At 40.5% G+C, this 15,497-nt stretch overlaps 1 protein-coding gene across 3 annotated transcripts in view; it reads left to right on the top strand.

Annotated features, from left to right (window-relative positions):
• snx19b (sorting nexin 19b) overlaps nt 1-15,497 on the top strand; it is a 35,883-nt gene that overhangs the window by 1,946 nt on the left and 18,440 nt on the right. For 2 of the 3 annotated variants that reach the window (XM_052078854.1, XM_052078857.1), the window contains exons 2-11: nt 682-921; nt 3,533-3,727; nt 4,423-5,628; nt 6,370-6,568; nt 6,720-6,820; nt 6,926-7,045; nt 7,943-8,067; nt 8,965-9,058; nt 9,174-9,333; nt 10,168-10,309. In XM_052078854.1, coding sequence (XP_051934814.1) covers nt 682-921; nt 3,533-3,727; nt 4,423-5,628; nt 6,370-6,568; nt 6,720-6,820; nt 6,926-7,045; nt 7,943-8,067; nt 8,965-9,058; nt 9,174-9,333; nt 10,168-10,309 — 2,582 coding nt within the window. The remainder of the gene's footprint in view (nt 1-681; nt 922-3,532; nt 3,728-4,422; nt 5,629-6,369; nt 6,569-6,719; nt 6,821-6,925; nt 7,046-7,942; nt 8,068-8,964; nt 9,059-9,173; nt 9,334-10,167; nt 10,310-15,497) is intronic. The other variant, XM_052078856.1, reaches the window with a different exon arrangement.

Genomic DNA, 15,497 nt, shown 5'->3' with positions numbered 1-15,497 from the left:
TTCCAAACGTCTGCACAAATATGTCGCATTTTTTATTTTCTTTGGGACACTACCACAACTGCTTCGACGACTTGCCTTTGTATATTAAAACGTTAAAAATGAGCAAAACACGTTTCTAGTCGGTGACACTTTATTCAAGTACCAAGGAGCGTCCAAGCAAAGAATGATCCTAAATGTGGGTAATACTTTGCAAACGGTGTTGTTCGGCGTCAAACAGCTAAATTCAGTTAATCAAATAACTCCAGTGGAACTAAAAATGGTTGGAATTCATATTCATGCTCAAGTTCCTTAAAACTCCTACTAGATGTACAAAGGGTGTGAGAAAGAAGTTGCACTACAAGAAGTGAATTTATCTTACTAATATGTATTTTTTCACAATTTGTCAGTGTTCTTCTCATACGATTCTTCTCATATAACTTGAGCTGATGTTTTTTTTTTCTTTTCAGTGTAAACCTATTTTCATTATTTGTACATACTTATTATATGCATAGGCTCCAGCACCCCCCGCGACCCTAGTGAGAATTAAGCGGTTCAGAAAATGGATGGATGGATGGATGGATATTATATGCATGCTTCCACCCAAATTCCAACAATCCTTACATATTGATAGCTTCGCTATATTCACACGAGTCTAGCTTTTGAATAATGTACCAAACTCATACTCTCTATTTTGTTTTCTAGGTCTGGTGCAGGTGTGACAAGCACCCCCTCGGTGTCATGGCAGAGGTGCTGGGACAGAAATGCTTGCTGGGCCTTTGCGTGCTGTTTACTTGGCTCGTTCTTTTCCATCTGCTTGTTAATATCTGGCTGCTGTGCGTGTTCACCAGCCTGCTCGTGGTACTTGGGGGCTGGCTGGGGTCGCAGGCTATTTTGGAATCCAACAGTGTGATTCACCTAGAGAGGTTTATCACTCTGGAACAGGTAAATCACCACTTCCACACTTAAAATAAGTAGCCATCGTGGTATATTCACTGAGTAGACATTTTATGTGGTTCACCTCAATCATTTAAAAATGACATTTCCCCAATATATTCCACTGTCCCTCTTTTGGATTTTCTCACTCATGGATTACAGAACAAATTCATAAAAGCACAATTTACAGTGTACTCTATGAGCACGGTTCTATATTAACAGTGGCCCGGGGCCAAGGCGTAACAGTGTCAGTGGTCCAGTGCTTAGCTTGTCGGCCTCACAGTGCAGAGGTGCAGGGTGCAAGTCCAGCTTCGCCCTTCCCGTGTGGAGTTTGCATGTTCTCCCTGTGCCTGCGTGGCGTTTCTTCAGGTAATCAAGTTTCCTCCCACAAAAAATGCATGACAGGTTAATTGAACACTCTAAATTGTCCCTGGGTGTGAGTGTGAGCGTCCATTGTTCGTCTCTGTGTGCTCTGCAATTGCAAGGCAACCAGTTGAGGGTGTCCCCCGCCTACTGCCCAAAGAAAGCTGGGATAGGCTCCAGCATAACCCGGGACCTTTGTCAGGATAAGCGGATGTCAGAGATTTTCTCGGACAAAGTTAAAGAAATGACTCGGCACACAGGAAAATTGTCTTCAGTATCGGCGCGAGCGGATCTCTGAGAGCGAACGACGGTAGTTGCTCCGATGATCACACACTCGGCTCCCTCTCCGCAGGTTCGAACTTTTATTGCAAAATACAAGAAAGACACTGCCCCGAGATTTGCATGCCGCGCCCCCCGGTCTGGCCCCTCGATCCGGCCCCTCGGTAGTGATCTGATCTACCCGAATACACAAGTCACAGACTTTGCTGATGACAAATGTCGACCTGGGCGCGACAGCTGTTCCCAAACTGTCTTTTGGTATTCAACAACTCTTTGTTCCCAATTTATTTATTCCCACCTCCTTGCTTTGACGTATTTACTCAAGAACAGGCCCTCTGCCCAAACGGCCGACACCTCTGCGTTGAGTATGTCCAAACATGCCCAAATTAACCGAAACTTTAAACATGATACAATTTTGTTCATAGATTTCTCTATCAGCGGATCAGAAAATGTATGGATAAATCAACGCTTTCTTGATTTTTTTAAATGTTAAATTTACGTTTTATTAATAAAGTGATTGATCATCATGTGCCTTTTACCGTTCTGCAAACATTTTTTGCACTTCCTTACCTTAACAATGGCTTGAGCAAGATATAAGGCAGAGGCATTGGAAATTGTTAAAAAATCAATTAGATTTAGATTTGATACAAAAAAAAACATACCCAGAAAAGAACTACACAAAAGAAATATTTTCTGAAAGGCTTAAAAAACACCGTATAAAGATGCTCAATATATAATCATTGCAGCTTATTGTATTCTATCATGTATATAGAGGGGCAATGCCAGTTTTGGCAGGGCCACCACAACATGGCTAATAGCTTAACGCAGAACCCTGACAAAGATGTTGGTAAATTACATTACTTAGTCGGCATCATTTTAATCTTGACTTAAATGACAGAAATCATTTGTCAGATGTGAACACACACCATTTTTGCTGAATTTTCAATCATGCATTCATCTGACAAAAATATAAGTCGTTGGTGTCATCAGACCAATTGACACATTTTACCCACATTGGTTGGGGAAATTTCAAGAGTGTTTTGGTCAAATATAGCGAGACATGGATGCTTTTCTTTGTAAGACAAAGCTTCTGTTTTGTCACCTTACTTAACAGCCCAGACATATGAGACATATGAAGGCGACGTGAGATTGTTGTCACTTGCACTAAACAGCTAGTACAGTACTTGGCAGAAATTCCTGCAACTTCTTCAATGTTGCTGTTGGCCTCTTGGGGGCCTCCCTAACCAGTTTTATCTGTCTTTTAATCAACTTTGTAGAGACCGCTAGGCATTATTGTGCCCTTGTTTTCTCCACTTGATGATGACTGTCTCCATTGTGTTCATTTAATATTTACCGGTAATGTCTTGGAAAGGGTTTTGTATCTTTCACGCGAGTGTTTCCTTTCGCCAATAAAATACCTCTGATACTACGAAGTTCTCTTGGCTCGTGCTGCAATATACGACCACAAAAATGCTCGAAACTAACATGATAACATCTGAACTTTATTTGCGATGAATCACTGGCACATTAACCCTTTCGGGCAGCCAGTAACGTGATCAAACGATAAGCTGTCCACTGTAGTAAGTGCTGTGAAATGGTTAAATTATGGCAGTTGTGTGCTGACTCCCTTTTAACTTGAGTTTAAAAGTAATGTATGTGACTCATTGTCAACACAGCCACAACCTCAGGTAAACAACATGGGAATTAGAAAGTGGTGTGTGTCTACTTTCGTATCCACTTTAATTTTGGTCCTGTGTTTTTTTTTTTTTTTTTTATGTCACAAAAACCAACCATTTGAATAGGGGTATGGTAACTTTTTATACCCACTTTAATGCTGTGACTAGTAAGTACAGTACAGTATACAGATTTACACAATTTATACAGTATACACAATTTGACACAAAGTTGACTGATTATCTTGAACTCAAGCATTCTATACTTGACCCCTAATTGCACTTTCCTTGTTGAACATTTTCAGATTCCGTCCACTGTGGAGGATGAACATCACTTGGACCAAGAAATCCACAATTCGGTGAGGAAGATTATCAGGGACTTTGTTTGTTCTTGGTACAAGACTGTGTCCTCTGAGAGTGCCTTTGAAAAGGAGGTTCAAGAGGCCATGATTTCTATGGGCATGGAGCTGAAGATGCGTGCAAAGCAACTCGACAGAAAGGTACAATTTCTAATTCAACACCTGAATTCTGTGAAGGGCGGCCCGTTGGTCCCAGTGGTTTGCGTGTCGACCTCACAGTACAGAGGTACCGGGTTCAATTCTATCTCCGGCCTTCCTGTGTGGAGTTTGCATGTTCTCCCCGGGTCTGCGTGGGTTTTCTCTGGGTCCTCCGGTTTCCTCCCACATTCCCAAAACATGCAAGGCAGGCTGATTGAACACTCTAAATTGTCCCGAGGTGTGAGTGAGCATGGATTGTTCGTCTCTGGGTGCCCTGTGATTGGCTCGCAACCGGTTCAGGGTGTGCCCCGCCTGCTGCCCGAAGACAACTGGATAGGCTCCAGCACCCCCCGTGACCCTTGTGAGGATTAAGCGGATCAGAAAATGGATGGATGGATGGAATACTGTGAAAGTAAAATTGATGGCTATGAAACTGATGTGTGTCTTTTGTTTATTTTGAACTGTGACCTCCTTATTGGCTGAACTGTACAAATCTTTAATATCTACAATTGGTTAAAAACCCTCATTTGAAAGAGCCAGGGCCAAGTATACCAATACATTGGGGAGACAAATTTTCAGATTATTCATTTATTATAATTATTTTTTAAGTGCTCACACCCTGGCTGATAAGTGGTTTTGAAAATGTTTGGATACATGAATTTGCCATCCACATTTATTGGCTTTTTGTATTGCTGTAGAGGCTGACCCAGAGGATCTTGGAAATATTTGGCTGCCATCTGCAGGACTACCTTCAAGCCAAGGAGCTGGTTGCCCAGCAGCAGATGTCTCCACCTACAAAAGCGAATAATGACAGGGAAAAGTTGTGGCAAGCATATTCCAGGGTTAGCGCACCTCACTGTGTTATGACCAGCGAGTCAGTGCAAATCAATTACACAAGAGCTCTAGTGGACTTATTGCTGCATGTTTTGGTGCCCCCACCTCACTTGGAAACAGGCACTGGACGATATGTTGTTGGAGAACTCATCACCTGCAATGTCCTGCTCCCCCTTTTTGCGAAATTGTCTGACCCTGACTGGTTAAACCTTTTCATGATAGACATATTTGGCAGTTGTAGTAAATCAAGGGAGATGATCGGAGACAAGACACTGGATTTGTCAGTACCACTTCCCTCTGCAAAATTACAGCTCACTCTACCACAAGAAACCACTTACGCCTACCAAAGTAATGCAGATGTCCCTTCTCCAAAACCTCTAACAGAAAGGGACATTTTTGGAGCCATGGTCTTGCCGGAACTCTCTATGCATGATGGAGCAGATTCGGAGGAGGTCTATTGTCAACAGAATAACGTTAAAGAAGAGGAAAGTCAGACCGTGATAAACTCTTTGAGTGGAATGAACTCAAATCCCTTTTATCAAGAAAATGATTCTGACTTGGACTCTTCGTTAGCTGATTACAAACTGAATTCCATTGACTCCTTGGACATGGGAGGGCAAGAGGACGGTATGGATGACCAAGAGAAAGAATGTGGAATTAAAAGTAGTAATGGTCAAGATTTGGAGGCTCTGTGTTCCAATCAATTAGATGTCTTCTGCCCGACAGTCTCGATGAATTCAGAGACATCCCAGCACCCAAATGGCTTATTGGAAAGAACAACAGAGAATACTCCCATCGGCAGCCTTCAGAACCTGGAGAGTGAAAGTAGTTTCTCTTTAGCAAACCAAGCAAGGGAGCTTCCTCTGGTTGTTGAACCAGTTGGGAACACCAACGAAGTGACTGTCATCAGCCCATTGCATGGTTCTTCCCCCTTGCCTACATTCAGTTTTGAACCTCTAAGTAGTCCCGATGGACCAATAATAATCCAAAATCTTCGTATCACTGGCACGATCACAGCGAAGGAACACCGTGGGACCGGCTCACACCCTTACACTCTTTACACTATCAAGGTAAGAACTGGACTTACTTAATTATTTTAAATCATTTATTCTATTCAATATTCAGTGTTCATAGGATGTGAATAAATACAATGTGTCGTATGTATGGCTCAATTATAACATTAAAAGTTTGAAAGTTTGAATGTTTTTTTTTTAATTTGCTCACTTTCTTTGCTCACTGTCCTACATATGCTCTCTCTCTCTCTCTCTCTCTCTCTCTCTCTCTCTCTCTCTCTCTCTCTCTCTCTCTCTCACACACACACACTGAATGTATGTATGGTGCCTTGCAAAAGTATTTGCCCCCCCACTTGAACTAATTGAGTTTTTTTTTCGTGAAGAATCAACACCAGGTGGAACACCATCGTGAAGTCGAACTGAATTTATTTGCTATCTTAAATCTTTTTTACAGATTAAAAAAAAAAGAAAAGACATGCGAAAAAAAGAAACAAATATCTATATAGATATAGATTTTTCTTGTGAGAAGCTTTCTGAAAAGACTATCAAAATAACTACAAAGTAATGGTAGCTGAATTGCAATAAACAAGATGACACTATGAGCCGCACACCACATTATCATAAAAAGGGACTGCCTCACCTTATTTGTGATCATAAGCTGCTTGAACAAGTTGGGCAGAATGAACTACAGTATACAAATTGCCTTCTCATCGCCTGATTTTGTGGTGACTTATGTGGAGGAACATTGACGAAACAGTGTGAAACAAGTTGATGCTAAACTCTCTATTTGTCTTTCAGTATGAGACGGCAATGGATTGTGAGAACCCTGGGCGCGGCCATCCATGCTCGGAGGACGGGGACACGCCACACCTAGGTTTTGAAAGTCCATCTTCCGTTCACCCAGTGGCCTACCACATGGTCAACAGACGATACAGCGAATTTCTTAACCTACAAGCGCGCGTTGAAGAGAGAACAGAATTAAAGAAACTCATCAAAGGTTGGTTACGAAGCGTATTCAATTTTGAAAAAAATGGCTGTTGTTTAAAATGTTTGTGCACATGCACAGCGGCTTTCCAAATATCATGCAAATATGATAATGGTGTCGGTATGTATAAACCATTTCCTAATTGTCCTATTACCTTTTGAAGGTGTAAAAGGCCCCAAAAAAATATTCCCAGACATGCCCTTTGGAAACATGGACAGTGACAAGATCGAGGCCAGGAAAGGAATGCTGGAGACATTTCTAAAGGTCTGTAATACAGTTTAATTGGATTAAAATCCCAAAGTATTTTGGGGCCCAATGTAATGACGACTAGTATTTCATCATTAACACCTATTTTCAAATTTCCCTCAGCATCTTTGTGCGATCCCTGAAATAGCCAACAGTGAACAGATGCAGGAGTTTCTGGCTCTTAATACAGATGCCCGGATTGCCTTTGTCAAGAAACCTTTTATTGTTTCACGCATTGACAAGGTTTGTTGGTGGCCATTTCATTGCAGTGGCCATAGCTGAAGAGTTGATATACACACTATGAATAATACAGACTCTGTACTCTTTTAACTTTATTGTTATTATTATTATTTCATGTTCTTTAGTTTGACTAGACATAGATGCACAAGATTGAACAGTAGTTGTTATGGCCGCATGATGAGACAAATGCTATTAAGATGCCTTGTTTTGCCTTTTTCCATTGAAATGCTGTATTGGCCTGAATATAAGACGGTGTTTTTTTAATTGAAATAAGACTGACAAAGTGGTGGTTTAGACATTGTATCCATTCACGACGCTAGATGGCGCCAGATATCATTTAAGCGAATGCTGAACTCGACTCCCTAGGCCAAAATTAACCCCTGTCACGAAGAATAAAAATAAAAATAGCGGTGGCACGAAGAAGAAAAATAAAAAATAGCGGTAAGAAAGAAAAGAGAAAAAAAATAATAGAAGAGATAACAGAAAATGGAGAAACGTAGCGACAATCTGGAGAAAAGTGGGTTTAAGATCGGCTAGGTCAAGCAGCTGAGGAGAAGTTATTATGTAATTTACACTTTAGTTTACACATTTAAATGTTCAGATATTGAGATTTGAATGAGGCAAAATAACATGCTTTTTGTCTCAAATATATTGTTATAATCATTTGTTTCAGACGTACTGTAATTATTTTCTGTATAAAGATTAATTTGGTGTTCAAAAAGTCTTTTTTCAAACTTGAGTCTTGAAAAAGAGGGGGTTGTCTTATAATAAGGGCCATCTTATATTCGGGCCAATACGTTAATTGTCACTCGAGTGAATTGTCATAAATGCAATATCAAGAGCTGGATGAATGCACATGCTACATCATTTGCCAATTTTTAAGATTGTATACTTACGCAGATTGTGGTGAATGCAATCGTGGACACTCTGAAGACAGCCTTTCCTCGTTCAGAGCCTCAGAGCCCAACTGATGAAAATGAGGGCGAGATGGACGGTGGCAAACTTGATACTGACAAAAAGAGCAGGTATGTGATTGCGGTGTGAAGGCTAAGACCAACAACGTAACAAATGTCACTTTGGAGAGAAGTGTACCATAAGATTTGCAGCCTCCTTGCACTGCTGAGGATTGAAAAACATATTTTTGAATTTGTCTGATTTTTAGATGTAATCTATTATTTATCATCTCTCAAGGGGTAATTCAACAGGTCATCTATGTCTGTATGGTTAGAGTCAAGCAATAACCCAAATGTTATTTTGCACTGAAAAAATGTGGTTGAGGTTTTCATGCCAAATGATAGTAACCCCCATTTTTGAAGGGATTTGATCCAAAAGATGTGGCTTCCTGGCCACAAGTGAGTTATTCCTCTCCATCAGTTACAGACAAAGCCACGAACAGAAAAAGTAATGAGAAGACAGAGATTTGTCAGTCTGGTTTGGTTGAGAGACTATTTTTATTGAGAGACTGGGAATCGGTGTTATCTACTCACATTATTTCAAGTCTGCGCATACCGCCGCTTGCACTCTATATTTTACCTTTTTGGGGACAGCGGTTACTAGAGTGGACAGCTATTCACATGCTGTTTTCTTTTTATATTCATGAATTTTAATGTCACAGTTTTGAACCGACCACTCCAATGGACGCTTATGTGTGTTGCCATCCACTTGCCATTATTTTTTTTCCATGCCCAAAGACTAATAAAAACACTTGAGAAAAAAATCCTGATGTAGGTTCTTATTATTTGTGCATGAATGGGTTAAAGTCGTCCAATTTTCATTCAAAGATGTGAACTTTACTTCACTTTTTATTTTCAGGACACTGTCAAAATTATATTTACGTTGGATTAATTTACTGTTAGCTGTTTGGTGGACCTGTCGATATTTTAAACATGAAGACAAAAGATTTTCTTTCCCCGTTCTCTCAGGTCACGTCTGAAATTCTCCAGCAAAAGCATTCCATTTATGAATGGCTCTGATGTCAGACCAACTGTCTTGTTTAGCTCGGACCAAACTCATACAGTAAGTTTTTGATCCATTCTGACTGGTCCCCAATGGCGTTTCATTGTTTTGGTACACCACAAAACCTGTTTAGTCTTTGGTAATGTATTCGTCTTTCTTGGCTGTACACTCACAGGTGTTTAATGGAATGTCTTTGGAGGACCTGCAAAATTTTATCGATAAAGAAGAGAATCTGTCCCTCACATCACTGCCAAAGTGCGGGAACGACACGATTGTTATACAAGATGGAAATTGCCAGCATGACTCTGCCGTCAGAAAGCAAATACTCGGACATGGTAAGGCGTGTTTTTTTGTTCTCAGAAAGACTTCAGACAACCGTGCATAAAATAGACCACAGTAGGACACTAACAGGCACATGCCAGTCCTAGCTAATTCTCCTAGCTAATTTGGGCTTCATTTGTCAATATAGACTGGGGTTACCAAAGTCCGGTCCTCAAGATTCCCTTTCCAACCTTTTTTAGATGTCTTCCCCTTCCAACACACCAGATAGATTCAAATGATCAGTAAGCTCTGAGAATCCTGATAATGATGCTGATCATTTGAATGAGGTGTGTCGGAAGATGGAGATGTCTTAAACCGGCTGGATGGGGGCTCTCGAGAACTGGACTTGGGCACCCCTAATATAGACTATTCCAGAGCAGATTCCACAGATCCCTGAGTTATGCCACACATTCCGTTGATAAACCTTAAAGAGATGCAGTCTTGGAATTTGTGCACATGAGGGCAGTGTTAGTAAATAGATGAAGTGGAGAAACCATGGCTCCACTGAACAGTACATACTAAGTTTTCATGGCATGCTCAATATCCGGAGCAGTATTTTTATATTTGACTGCAATAATACTAATAATGCCAGACATCATCATCATCACTACCTTAAAATAATGGCCTGAGTCATATTTTAATGCGAAATATTTATTGCCTTCAACATCTCATGGTGCTGGCCACCTATGCTAAAATCGTCTCCCTCCTTCGTTAAACAAAGTGCCAGTAGTCAGTTGTGTGAAATCCAAAATAAATATGATGTGATCTGTATTTTGTTCAGTTGTTTGTGTTTTGTGGGGAAAAAAAGTGCCATTATTTAGGAAGGTGACAATATGATTTCTATGCAGCGGGCACAGGTACAGCTGAGATGGCATTGGCGGATGTTGCTTTGAACATCATGTGTCTGCTCATGAGAGAGCAGTGGAGCTGGCTGTGCACTGAGAACATTCAAAGGACCATCAGGCTGCTCTTTGGAACCCTTATTAACAGGTAATGTGAAAATCGGCATGTTGAGGTGCCGCTATCAAGACAATAAACAAACTGAGTAACAAGCAGATTTTATAATTATACTGTAGAATAGACAAATGAGTCTTTACCAGCATAGTGTCATAATAGTGTCTGTATAATTATATATATATTTTTACATATAATTTAGTGGCATTGATAAATCGCCTAATCTTTGACATCACAGTTCCAGTAAATCCCCAAAAATGCCACAGGAGGGAAAATTCAATTGATGATAGCAAGAAAAGCTAAGAGCTAAAGTGTTCCTCTTGCTTAATTTTTGGCTAGTAAATTGGATTAAAAACAAAATAAAACAAAAAAAAACCCAACAGCATAATTTCAAGGTGAAAGTATATTAAAATACTGGAAAGTTGATTACAGTCATAACTCACAGGGGTCATATTTACATATATTTATGTACTGGTAATGATTTTAACTGGTCATCTGCTACATTAATAGCAACTTCCACGTTGCAATTAAGGTTAAGTACTTTAAGCAAAATGCATTAAGGGTCATGCTTGTTATACAAATGGACATAAATGTTATTATGGCTTGTGGTAATGGTTACTTTTTTAGAGATTAACAGCATGATACGAGAACAGAACACATTTAAAAGAGCTGGCATGAGCAACTTAAATGTTGGAAGGTTCCACATTTGGGCTACCAAAGAGGACCGCCAACTTCCTAACCACACATATGATAAAAATGCTATTTCAATCGGGACAAATTGTGCGTATATGCATGTTTTTAAATTGAATCAACATACAGAAGATTATTCTGTTAGATATTAATTTTCAAATGTATACTGTATATAAAATACAAAACAAAACAAAACACCTGAACAGTAAAGAGGCATCCGCCATTCGTCACAATAGTTTTTTTTGGGGGGGGGGGTTGCCCTTCCCTGCGATAGCGGATTCCAGCTAGTATTTAGACTTTACTTATATGTTGGATCACTCTTGACTTATATAGGTGCTTTTTAAAGTTGTTGTTTTTTTTTCAGAAAGAAATGCTGCAAGCCATATTAGAACTCAGATGGTAGAATTGGCCAGTTTGGGATATGAAGACACGTTTTTGCTAGTGGAGATTCCACAGAGAGGGAAGATGTTCATGAGCCAAAGAGACGTCAGGATCCAAATCAGATTTATTGGCCAAGTATGCAAGAAACACAGAAGGAATTTACTTCCCAGTTATAACCCGTTCAGAGGAATAAAGACAAGACAGCAATAACTGGTGGGGGTGGGGGGTCAGAACGAGAAGCTTGATCGGTCACTGCGCCTCAATATCTATCTGGAAGAGTAGGAAAAAAAAAACGGACTCCAACCATTCTCCTCAATGGGAGGATGGTTTGACCCAGAGAAAAAAACCTCAGCAAATGTAGCGTACGTTTTAAAATACAGTACAACAATTCTCAAGACTTAATATGAATACATTGAAGATTTTGACATTGCACCTGGGAGGCAATTTTTACAGTTGATGAAAATGGAATAACTGGGCCCTCCAATGTTTTTCCGAAGTTAAGCCATTTTAGAGGAGCTTGATTCTATTTTTGAAATGTTTGATGATTTTCTGTTTTCGGTTTGTTATGAAAGGCTGGCACGGTGATCGACTGGTTAGCACATCCGCCTCACAGTGCAGAGGTAGTAGGTTCAAATCGGGCCCCGGCCTTCCTGTGTGGAGTATTCTCCTGCGACTCCGTTTCCTCCCGCATTCTAAAAATATGCATGGTAGGTTGATTGAACGCTCGAAATTGTCCCTAGGTGAGTGTGAGAGCGGATGGTTGTTCGTCTACGTGTGGCCCTGCGACTGGCTCGCAACCAGTTCAGGGTATACCCCGCATGTTGGCCGACAGCTGGGATAACTCCATCATGCCCGTGAGCCTCGTGAATATAAAGTGGTTTGAATTTTGGATGGATTTGTTATAAAATACAATGAAAACATTGAAAAACAACACTTCTACCAACTGCAGAAATACTGTACATTACAACTCCAGTGACCCTGAAGAAGTAGTCCCGTCATAAACTACCCAAACATTTGCTTCTGACAGGTATGTCAAATAGCTGCCAGTAAACTAATATGCCGACAGTGATGTCCACTTCTGGCCTTCAAGTCGAGTTGTGCGACCCGATGCTCCCTCGGGTGTCGGTGCAAAAATATTGTTGCTTCATTTTGCAAAGGCGTCTGCTATTTGAAATAGTTCCAACGGCCAAGTATGACAGGCCTTGTGCTTTTGTTTGACCTCGTCTATATTAGGCAGCATTCTGTCAGCATTGCAGTGGCAGCTCTGTGTGGCAAGTTTTTCCTCTCATTTGTCATATCTTTGTGCAGCACAAACGAGCATCTTCCCCTCTCCAGAATGCTATTTGGGAGTCAAAAGCAACTGGAATTATATTGCTGTTGTGTACTTGCTTTTAAAGTAGACAGACATTTCAAGACATAAACAACATTTTTTAGCTTGCAACTAATGGTGTTCCTTGGCACTGCGTCATGCCCAAGTCCCTTACTTGCTTTGGAAGACTGCAGCTGTGTAGTCAGCCTGGGTTGTTGTTGTTCTGATCATAATTTCACAAGGCGATTTTTAGAGCACCCACTTTGGTATGGACTGCGGTTACATGATACACTTGCCTAAATGTTATGATCAATCCTGGCACAAACCTACCTTACCTAAAAGTAGTTCTCTTGGTCTCAACCTACTGTAGAGATTCTTGCAGTCCCCCACGATACAGTACACATACACACACCCTCCCCTCCACATTCATAACGGCCCAATCAATGATCTAGTTTTTGCATCGTGGACTAATGCAGTGTTTCGGTGTGAACGTATGACGCATATTTATTTACCCTTCTTTGGCTTTGTGTTGGGATGCGAGTGAGCTTCTTTTACATCCATCCATTATCCAAACTGCTTATCCTCAGTACAACATAATTCTCCCCTCCAAAATCCAAACGGAGCTGCTACACCCCCCCCCCCCCCCGCCCCCACACTCCTCTTTTACACCTGTCTCTCAATGACTGAGTGATTCTTTATTTTTACTTTCTAAAATAGCATATTAATGCTCACATAAACAATTCCAGTGGCACTGCAAGTCCTCGATGACAACTTGATGTTCGAGGTGAGGATGAGTTGAGGATTCAAAGACTGTCAGCAGCTGCCTTTTGGTAATGACCTCACTACTTCAGTGTGTTTTTTTGGTGTGTGTGTTGCTGTTTCTGCTTCACTATTCGAGGGATCTTTCTCTGGCATTGAGTGTTTGCTTGATTTTCAGTTGGCTTAAATGAAAGTGACGTCTTGCTGCATTAGTTAGTCGATGACCATAATATTGTTTTTAAAATAAATATGTATATATTTTTTTAGGACGGTGTGATATTAATGAGTTTCGACACAACTGGGCCTGTGCTAATGTCATATGTTGACCAGATCAGTTTGCAGGAACAGATCTTTTACTGTTTAGCCAGCTGCAGACTTGGAAAACTTGAGGAAAAATCTAGATTTAACTAATTTCCCCACATGCAAAAAATATTTATTCTCAGGTATCTGTTTTGATTTATTAGCAGGATTAGTAGCCATTTGTTTTTAGGCTTGATTGCCTCTGATTTGTTAAATTTCAAGAGCCTCACTTTCTTCCAGATGGGATTTAACAGCAGTGGTTCTGAGAGTTTATTATTTTGGACACTGCATTTGAAATGGAATGGTCTTCTTGACAGACTACTTTCTTTTTGGGGTTTTTTTTCATCATGCGGTAACACAACATTTGGCCGCCTTCAGTAAAATGGTAAGTTCCCCTTTAAATGTTTAAAATGTTTATTATTTGAAATTGTTTGGTAATTATTACTGTAAATTCTGATGCCAGTTTAAAAAAATATATATTTAGTTTTTGGATAAACGGCCCAGATAATGGAAAGAAGGTATTGACTGACTCATATTGATTCGTCACACGGTTTTGAGGCGTATAAAGTCACTGCTGGAAGCTCAATGCTTCTGTCAGCAGCAATTCTCTCCATGTCGGTTTGTTTGACCAGTGGGCTATGCGTGACAGATTTGCAAATGATGAGAAGAAACAAGGGGAGAATTGGATAAAAAGATGCTTGTTACGTAATGAGACGTGTAATCTCGAAGCTTTCTGAGACTGGAGGAGGTGTGACATCTCTGCACATGCTGTTCCTCGGTGATAACTTGACACACTTCCCAAAGTGAAGCAGGCTGTTTTCTAGCTCTCTCAAACGATGGAACTTTTTTGTCGTTCACGACGTTCGCACTGTCAGACTACTAATTAAATATATTTTTGTGTCTTGAATCGGGCGAAACCTCAAAAGTCCGTCACAGACTAGGCCGCACCTAATCATCATATGCTTCCGTCATGATTCGGTCCACCGGTGCAAGTTTGTCGGGGAGGCGGGACAAGCAGCTGTCAAAGTCATGTCGACGGAGGCAATATAGACATGCGCGTTTGTTTTCTGCTCAGAAAAGACAAAGAGAGTAAGAGAGAGTATGGACCCGTTCCTGGATGATGGGGAGGGAGCTATTTTCCCCAGAAAACTGGAGGTGACAAGTTTGTTTAATGACACCACGTTTGTAAATCACCCCCAAGATTTGCAGTTAGCAAACAGAGCATGCGTTGAAATGCAACGTCTTCATATTAATCAATGTCAAAGAACTGATCAATGGACATGCCACCCAATACGGCAAGACGAACCAAAAAATTCTGACATGCCAGACTTTCGATGTCTTTGAGTAGCGAAGCGTCCCAGGCGCCTCGCGACCAAGTTTGAGTATCTCACACTATACGGGCTATGACTTCGTTTGTCTGCGACACTTCTCTCGGCTCAAATTCGGGCAACATTTCTGTAGTCCGATGGTTTGTGTCTTATCGGTGAAGGCCAAAGTTAAAACAATAATTTAAAAAGGCCTGCTAAGGTGAGGTTCCCAATCTTAGTCACTTTGTTGAGTTTTTTTTTTTTAAATCATACTTTATAAGCTCCAGATTGTTGTCCAGACAAAACCAGATCACGTGCATGTAGATTCTTTGTTTGACTTGTTGGTCATTATATGAATACATCTCCTGAGTCATTCCTTAATCCTGCAACATATTATTATTATTGAATGTGCAAATTCAATGAGTAACTAATTATATACACCTAATGTCTTATTTTCAATAAAGCTAACAGCTGGAAT

This window comes from Hippocampus zosterae, chromosome 10, assembly GCF_025434085.1.
Source record: "Hippocampus zosterae strain Florida chromosome 10, ASM2543408v3, whole genome shotgun sequence".
NCBI lineage: Eukaryota > Metazoa > Chordata > Actinopteri > Syngnathiformes > Syngnathidae > Hippocampus > Hippocampus zosterae.
The sequence above is the reverse complement of the archived record's forward strand: the minus strand, read 5'-3'. Positions and strand labels throughout refer to the sequence as shown.